At 38.1% G+C, this 8,157-nt stretch overlaps 2 protein-coding genes across 4 annotated transcripts; one reads left to right on the top strand and one right to left on the bottom strand.

The window, feature by feature from the left end:
* Positions 1-829: 829 nt before the first annotated feature.
* LOC100811737 (protein PHLOEM PROTEIN 2-LIKE A10) lies at positions 830-3,042 on the bottom strand. Of its 3 annotated transcripts, none has more exons than XM_014776356.3 (2): positions 2,832-3,042; positions 830-2,597 (listed from the first exon to the last, which is right to left on the bottom strand). In XM_014776356.3, the coding sequence occupies exon 2, from the start codon at positions 2,432-2,434 to the stop codon at positions 1,214-1,216; it is 1,221 nt and encodes a 406-aa protein (XP_014631842.1). In that variant the 5' UTR covers positions 2,435-2,597; positions 2,832-3,042; the 3' UTR covers positions 830-1,213. The 3 variants fall into 3 exon arrangements, with proteins under 3 accessions (XP_014631842.1, XP_006573671.1, XP_006573672.1); XM_006573608.4 differs by having other exon boundaries at positions 830-2,555; XM_006573609.4 differs by having other exon boundaries at positions 830-2,477.
* A 181-nt stretch (positions 3,043-3,223) lies between these two features.
* On the top strand, positions 3,224-7,625 carry LOC100781435 (ACT domain-containing protein ACR1). The gene is made up of 8 exons (XM_006573606.4): positions 3,224-3,616; positions 3,955-4,049; positions 4,175-4,220; positions 5,116-5,230; positions 5,469-5,536; positions 5,932-6,588; positions 6,735-6,842; positions 6,941-7,625. The coding sequence occupies exons 2-8, from the start codon at positions 3,979-3,981 to the stop codon at positions 7,316-7,318; spliced, it is 1,443 nt and encodes a 480-aa protein (XP_006573669.1). The 5' UTR covers positions 3,224-3,616; positions 3,955-3,978; the 3' UTR covers positions 7,319-7,625.
* Positions 7,626-8,157: the final 532 nt, after the last annotated feature.

Genomic DNA, 8,157 nt, shown 5'->3' with positions numbered 1-8,157 from the left:
CGATATTTGCACTAGCATGTAAGGACTTGAGTATGAATAGTCTGATTTCACCAGTAACGTCGTCCTTCAATCTTTTATCCATCATGGTAAAGTTGGATCCAACCGATGAAAATTCTCAAATCATGTTCATCCAATTCATAAAAATACAAATAAGGAATGAGTGTTAGTTAATTTGGCACTCCCAGGTCCTTTTTTATAAATGAAACAACTAACTAGATAATAACTGACATAGCTAATCTAACGACAGATAGTGTTGCATTGCATGTTAATAAAGGTTTAGTTTTAGCTGATTTAAATGCTTACTAATATTAAGCTTGCAAACTATATACCAAACGTGCATAAGTGCAATTTCCTCTGCCATTGTTAGCCATATATAAACATTCCACTTCCACTGACGATGGAATGAATAATACGAAAAGAAGGATGTGCAGAGAATTTACGTGTGCAGGTTGGATGTCATGTTAGTTGCAATGCACTTTAAGCTCAAACACAGAATAGCTGAGGCTCAGTCAGTTAGTAATATGACAAATTTTCCAAACACAGATCAAGAAGTTTAACAGTAATTACAATTGAAGTATATGAAATGCCAGAAGAAGCATTGGCTTCGCCCCTCCAGCAGCAGTTTAAAAACATTATCCACGAGGGGAATGCTAGCCATAGTGAGCTAACAAGGCATTAGGAAATGTATTTAAAAAAAAAACAAAAAAACAAGGCATTAGGAAATCCCTCTCATTTAGTTTTGTCATGAAGCAGAGTTGTTATATCCAAAAAGGGGGGATGGGGAACAGAGTTCAAATGACCCGCGCATGTACCCCCAGCCAGTGGAAAATATCAAATCAATAACATATACAAACTGATGTGTTTACAATAAAATATTAAGATTCCAATTCAAGAATGGTTCTAAACTTCTAATCATGAATGATAACACCCAACACAGAAAGTACTGCTGTTTGCCCCATGAGTTTACATTGGTAAGAGAAGACACGACTTCCATGGTCACTGTACATTCTTTAATATTTCAGAATTTCAAATTCATTTAAAAAATTAATCGATGTATGTGTTATATATATATATATATATATATATATATATATATATATATATATATTATGATACAACTGCATGGCCAAGGAAGCAGCAACTACAGAAAACTTTTCAAGTTCAACTGCATGGCATTGACATCTATTTGGTGAATGAAAGTAGTCACAACTACTTAAGCTGTCACCAAAGCCCAACCTCCACCCATTATGTGCAGGCACAACGAGAGACATATTGTGACGATAACAGAGGATTTTGCTGCAACATATCTCACAATCTCAAGTACTGCCTCATGAACAATATGAGCACATCTTCTCACAGAAGCACAAAATATCTGCAAAACAAACTCCATGAACGACCTAACAGTCTCAAATGTCACCCTGCCGGTCACATCGAGAACAAGGCTCCTATTGCTGGGAACCGCCAACGTAGACGAAACCTTGCTCAGCCAACCACTCTTATTTTCATCATCACAAACATCCACTTTCGATTCAACCGACGACATTCCTACACCCAAGTCCTCATTTCTCACAGTTTCTCCGATAGATAAATATGAATCCGAACCAGAACCAACATCAGCATTTGAACTTGTTATCACTTGGTGAGATGTCTTGACGAGAGTCTCCACAGCGCCATTACAAACAGATAACAACATGTCCCTCACATTGGTCTCATGCTTTGGGTTAGTTAAGCCAGCAAAGAAATCATCATAGGTGTTGATATGCATGGTCTTGTCGAGATAAACCGCAACCGCGGTGCTCACAAACAATTGAACACAATTCCCAATTAGTTCCCCACACCTATCACCACAAACTACATCCACCCATGCTAGAACAGTTTCCGAATTGGAATTGCTCGAGTTAAATTCCCTACCTGAGTGGTTATGTTGGTCTGAATAGAAGGCAAGAACAAGGTTCCTAGCAAAGCTTCCAAGAACTACAGAAGCAAAACCTGACCCTGCTGATGTTAAAATTTTGTCAAGCACCCGGTCCACGACGGTTGAACCGGTTTGGTCACCACCGGTCCGGTTCATGGATTCATAGCCACGCAAGACTCCCACGGTCACAGCACGGGTGACGCTAACCAAAGACTCAGACAACTGTTCCGAGCGAGCTATCTTGGAAATCTGCTTCAAGCTGTTGGGGATTTGATCTGAATTGGATTCCAGAAAATCCTTAACGTCTCTGGAGACGATTCCAATGGTATCAGCAGATTCGGATACGGCTTCCGCTACGGAGACCAATGCACTGAGAAGATTCGAAAGCCTCTTTCTCTTGCGAGCTACGGAAGGCGCGTGATAGAGCTTGAAAGCGCTAAACCCACCCAAACCAACCGCACACAGAATCAAGATCCATTTCTTTTTTCTACGGAAATTATCAACTAACTGCACTTCCATTTATTACAATCGTAGCTGACCCACCCCAAATTGAGAGACGGACCTGGGAGAAGGTTTAAGGTAAAAAATTCAGAGTTCAAACTTTGCCTTTTTTGGTGGAAGCTATAGCCCCAACTGTCATCTTCAATTCAGCCGTCACGCCACATAAGAATCACAACCACCACTAAATATTTCTTTTTGTTAAGAAAAAAGAAGAAGATAAAACACAAGAGCAAACTACTACATCCAAATACATGTGGAAGGATCAACATTCAAGGTTGCTAATATTATTATGAGAAAAGTTGAAAGGAATATAACTGTTAGATAAAAATATAAGCTAGAGAATTGAATAAATTAAACTGAATCAACAAATTGAAAAAGAATACAGTTAAAAAGTCAAAATTGCTAATAATGTTACCTGAGGTTGTGACATGAGAATTTGAAGCGCGTGACTTGATGCTCGTATGAAAGGAAAACTAGAAGCTGCAAACAAGGTGTGATGCGTGGAATCCAAATCTCAGTTTAACGCAAATACGTGGATTCCGCTTGGAAGGGGGATATGATGAATGATGCCACCATAACATGTGTATTTTACTGCATGAGCAAGTCACCCAGAATACCAGAACTACCCACCTAGAAAACAAAAGACACGTGGCATTACCACAACAATAATTCTCCCTCCTAAGATCCTACCTATTTGGTTGGATGGAAGAAAAAAAAATAATTTTATTTTTATTTTTAGAAATTAACTTTTTTATTTTTATATTTTCTCAAACCAAATAGGGAAAAAAGTATCTATTTTTACTCTCGGGATGGATGGATCCATCCTAATTCCATTTCCGAAGCTATAGAAGCAACTCTCTTATTACTATGTCGTATCCCCAAAAGTCACGAACAAACATAGCTCCCAAGAAGTACAACAACATACCAAAGGGGGGAGAACCGAGATTTGCATTTTCAGTATTTTGGTCTCCAATATTGGATGCTATTCCATTTTGTTTAGGCTACGCGGGGTGTGTGAAAATTGAAAAAAGAAAACATTTGTATTCCTACCCAATAGAGCACGGAACACGCTGCCAAATATAGAAAATCAGGATTTGGCCCCGTTCTTTGTTCCTCTTCTCTCTCCAATTCTTTCTCAAACGTAAATCTCCACTCCATGCATTTTACATCTGCTGCTATTCCCTACACCCACCCGCACAGGTAACGTAACCGCCTTAGCTATCCTGTCTGTAATATTTTTCATGAATTTGCCCATACGCTTCTCTTTTTTTCTTTTTCCTTTTCCAAATCTCCCATAATGCTATTTTTTTATGATTTCCTTCAAAGTTTCAGTGCTTCAATGAGCGGAAAACCCTGCTCAATTTCCATACAACTTCCTTGTCTTTTTTAAGATAGAATTTTTTACGATAACTCACAATTTCTGTTTGGAAACAAGATATACGGCGCTCCATTATAGATATGCGCACTTTCTTTCACCGTTCATTCTTTCCGTTTAGAACATTTCAAAACTATACAGCGTGTGAATCTTTATTCTACAGATAGCAGCAAGGGTTCAGGGAATAATGGAAATATGTTACCATGCCCACATCGATCGCGAGATTGAATCGCTCATAGAAAGAATACATCCTCCCAGGTACTGCAGTACAATCTTCTTGTCGTCTTCTGATTCTTGTTTAATTAGATATCATTGTTTTCTTGCTTAGCTGATTCATCATAGATTAATTAATGGATTACACGTATTTAATTCTGCGCTGGCAGGGTCTGTATCGAAAATGATTCTTGCCCAGACTGCACTGTGGTGAAGGTTAGACACAATTCTCTACATACAAGTTGCACATGTTAAATAATCAATCTTGCCTTATTCATTGTGTGTTTGACTCATTAATTATGCTTGAATACGTGGAGTGTCCCCTACTTCGTCATTTATGGCTTTTCAGTGAACATCACCCATAGATTTTTAACCTGCAGGCATAGTACTATAAGTACTTTCATGAGATAAACCATTTAGTATATAGTAGGAAAATAATAATGGGAACAACATGATACATATTAGATTAATATCCATTGTGGACATTCCCACTTGGCGACTAAGTATATAGTAACTAATCATTGTCATTATATAATATTATATTATACAAGGTTCAAAGATATTTAGTTGTCAGTCTAACACTTAGTACCAAAAGCCAATGCAAATTGTGGTACGTGCTTGCTTTTTTAAGCATTATTACAAGGGGATGTGAATGAGAAAGGATAAAACAATTCTACTTTGTTGTCATCTTATAGGAAGAACCCAAGAAAAAAGTTCCTCTTAAAGAAAACCAAATTTTGAATTTGTTCTATCAAAATGACGTAACCGTTAGTAAAAAGTGTCTTTGCCTACATTTATATAATTTATTTGTTCAACAAAGAAAGATGTGTCGGATTAGAGCTAGAGAGAGGAAAAATAATATTATAGAAAGTATTATAAAATGTTTTGTATGAAATAGTATATAATCAAAAACAAGGACTCACAGAAATCAGAGGCAAAACCTGCATGCCGCACGCAACCAAAAAGAATAAAATGGTTAGGGCTTTCGGCTAAAATAGAGGTCTAAAACAACTACTAAGTACTAACGCGTGCGAATTATAAAAGTTCTAGTCTTCATCTCTTAAAAAACTTAAAGATTAAATTCAATAAAATGTGTGTTGTGGAAAAGCAGGTTGATAGTGCAAACAGGAAGGGCATATTATTGGAGATGGTCCAAGTGTTGACAGATCTTGACCTCATCATTTCCAAATCATACATTTCCTCTGATGGTGGATGGTGTATGGACGGTCAGTGTCTCCCTCTTGAGTCCCTTTTATATTCTCCAGCTTTCTACAATTTTCCAAATCCACCGAAATGGTGTAATTATTAAATACCTTATTAGTTTTTATATCATGTATATATGAGCTATGCATGAATCATATAACACCAAACCCCATAACTATCGCACTATCATCATCTGCAAACGTTAATGGCTCGGTTCTGATCCATGTCGTGTGGGTTTTTTTTCTTTATTACAAAATGCAGTGTTCCACGTGACTGATGAAGCTGGCAAGAAGCTCACAGACGAAACCCTCATGCTCCACATCCAGCAGGTCATTGTGTCTCTTTCTATTAGTATTATTTGCACTTAAAAATAATGACGTCATACTTCAAACTTACTTGTTAGAGAAATTAAAAAAAAAATGTGCTGAGACATGCACTTCATGTTTTATTTTGTAAATGCCAAAAACAGTGTTAATTTTGACTAATATAGCAAACACACATTTAAAGCATTACATTTCTCATAATTTGTCATGCTAGCTAAATTGATGTGATAAATTAATAAAAAGATGAACTTAGTTTAATAAATCAAAAGTGTTATTTTTTAAAAAGTGAAGAAACTAAATTGAAAAAAAAGAATGAAGCACCAAAATTATATTTTAACTATATCTAAGTTAATTATTCAAAAGAAATGGGTGATATGAAACTAAAAAGATTAGTGCTGCAGGAACTGTGCGCCACTAGAAGTAAAAGGGAGATTTCAAGGGATACAGAAATGGTTAGTCAGAAAGCACCACAGGCACAGCAACAAAACGTGCCAAAGGAGAACACAGCGTTGGAGATGAGTGTGACAGACCGACCGGGCCTACTATCAGAGCTATCAGCAGTGCTTGTTGAGTTGGGCTGCAGCGTTACCTCTGCTATGGCTTGGACCCACAATGACAGGGTGGCCTGCATTATATTCCTGGAAGACGCATCCTCACCTGGGCCCATAAGCGACCCAGAACGGTTGGGCCTAGTGGAGGAGCAGCTGGAGAATGTGGTTGCGGCTCACGGCGAAACCGGCCAGAAGAAGAGCGTGAGGGTGACGACGCTGGGCACCGGGCGCACCCACACGGAACGGCGGCTCCACCAGCTAATGTACGCCGACAGGGATTACGAGAGTTGCCGCGCTTGTGACGGGGACAGTAGCGGGGAGCACAAGAAGGGCTGTGATGGGACCCACGTCTCTGTTGGTCGATGCGAGGACAAAGGCTACTTGGTCGTCAACGTTAGGAGCAGAGACCGTCCTAAGCTCTTGTTCGACACCGTTTGCGTTCTAACGGACATGCAGTATGTGGTTTTTCATGCTGCCATTAGTTCCAAGAGATCCATGGCTCATCAGGTACCATGTAATCTACATCTACCAACCTACTTTCTTGTGGATTCAACTATTTTATTTTTTCAATTGAAAAACTAATAGTGTGAGAAATTCGAACCTATGACCTTTCCTACGCTAATACACTTCTTAATAATCTGTGTTGTTTACAGGAGTACTTCATAAGGAACTGCAAGGGTAGTTTAGCTCTTCCCAGTGAAAGGGAGAAGGAAGAACTCACCTTATGCTTAATCGCTGCAATTGAACGCAGAGTCTCGCATGTATGTATGCATGCTCTATATTAACCCAAAATAACAAAAAAGAATTGAAAGTAATGATTGATGTTGGGTTATTAATATGCATGTATGCACTGTTGCAGGGATTAATGGTAGATATTCGAACTGATAATAGAATGGGGCTTCTATCGAATGTGACCCGGGTGTTTCGTGAAAATGGACTATCCATATCAAGATTTGAGATTGGAACAGAGGGAGAAAAAGCGGTAGGATCATTCTTTGTCACGGATTCTTCAGGTGAAGAAGTGAACCCAGACATCGTGGAATTGGTAAGGCAAGCTTCCGGTGGATCTGTTGTTACTGATCACAAGTCGCCACATAGGGTGCATCAATCATCCTCCTCCTCGGATATAAATGAAACCATGGGCAGTATGGAACCTAAACCAAAATTCTCTCTAGGAAGCTTGCTATGGTCTCGATTAGAACGCCTTTCCGGTGGTTTTGGGCCCCTTAGATCCTGACAAGTTTATACCTCCGGAACTATTGTTCTACTTCAGTGAATGTCACTACCAAATATCTGTGTACATAAGATTTTTTTAGTTAATTAGCTTTTTTTTCCTTTCCCTCGTTTGATTTCCTTGTAGCTGATGTAGAAAGGTAACTGGGTAAGAGTGTTCTAGCTTGCATTTTTTATGGGCATTGTACATATTTTTTTTTTCTTCAATAGTTCGATAAAACTTACTGGCTCCATCTGGCTATCATCCTCCTACTCTTCTTACTGACACTAGAGGTATTGCTACGAAAATAAAATTGTATTCTAAATTTCTACTTGCATGTGCGGATAGAGTAATAAAGACAGAAGAGGACTACCAAAAAATGTTCAAAGGAGAAAAGGAAACAAATAAAGAGGCAAGATATTTTGACATGTTTACAACGATCAAAGTCTTTTCTACCGAGAAGAACGATGCAAGCATATTTATTTGTTACTTATAAAAATTCAAAACTCGTGTAAATTGAATACCACTAAATAAATAGGTCAAATTAAATAAAAGAAATCATTGACTGATAAATTTGGAAAATTCCACCCAATAATGAACAACACTTTAAAAATAGTGTTACAAATTTATTGTATATTTATAGCATTTCTCCTACTGATTAATGTCAAGCTGCACACTGATTTGCATACTTGTCTGACAGACTGACATAAAACAGCAACAGAATCAACAATGGACAAAACTTACATCAAGTAACAGGGACTGTACTGCCGTTACCACTATTCTCCAATGAAAATTGATACCACATTGCTTGCGTAATTGTTGCTTTCATCTCGATAACTAAAATTGGCAACAATTACGAAGCA

The sequence above is a fragment of the Glycine max genome, chromosome 1 (assembly GCF_000004515.6).
Source record: "Glycine max cultivar Williams 82 chromosome 1, Glycine_max_v4.0, whole genome shotgun sequence".
In the NCBI taxonomy this organism is placed as follows: domain Eukaryota; kingdom Viridiplantae; phylum Streptophyta; class Magnoliopsida; order Fabales; family Fabaceae; genus Glycine; species Glycine max.
This window is presented reverse-complemented; position numbering and strand designations above follow the sequence as displayed.

Excerpts from the sequence above, each read along its gene's own strand:
- LOC100811737 (XM_014776356.3), bottom strand. The coding sequence starts at position 2,434 with ATGGAAGTGCAGTTAGTTGATAATTTCCGTAGAAAAAAGAAATGGATC.
- LOC100781435 (XM_006573606.4), top strand. The coding sequence starts at position 3,979 with ATGGAAATATGTTACCATGCCCACATCGATCGCGAGATTGAATCGCTC. Across the intron at positions 4,221-5,115 it reads CAGACTGCACTGTGGTGAAG|GTTGATAGTGCAAACAGGAA; the intron begins GTTAGACACAAT and ends GTGGAAAAGCAG. Across the intron at positions 5,537-5,931 it reads TCATGCTCCACATCCAGCAG|GAACTGTGCGCCACTAGAAG; the intron begins GTCATTGTGTCT and ends TTAGTGCTGCAG.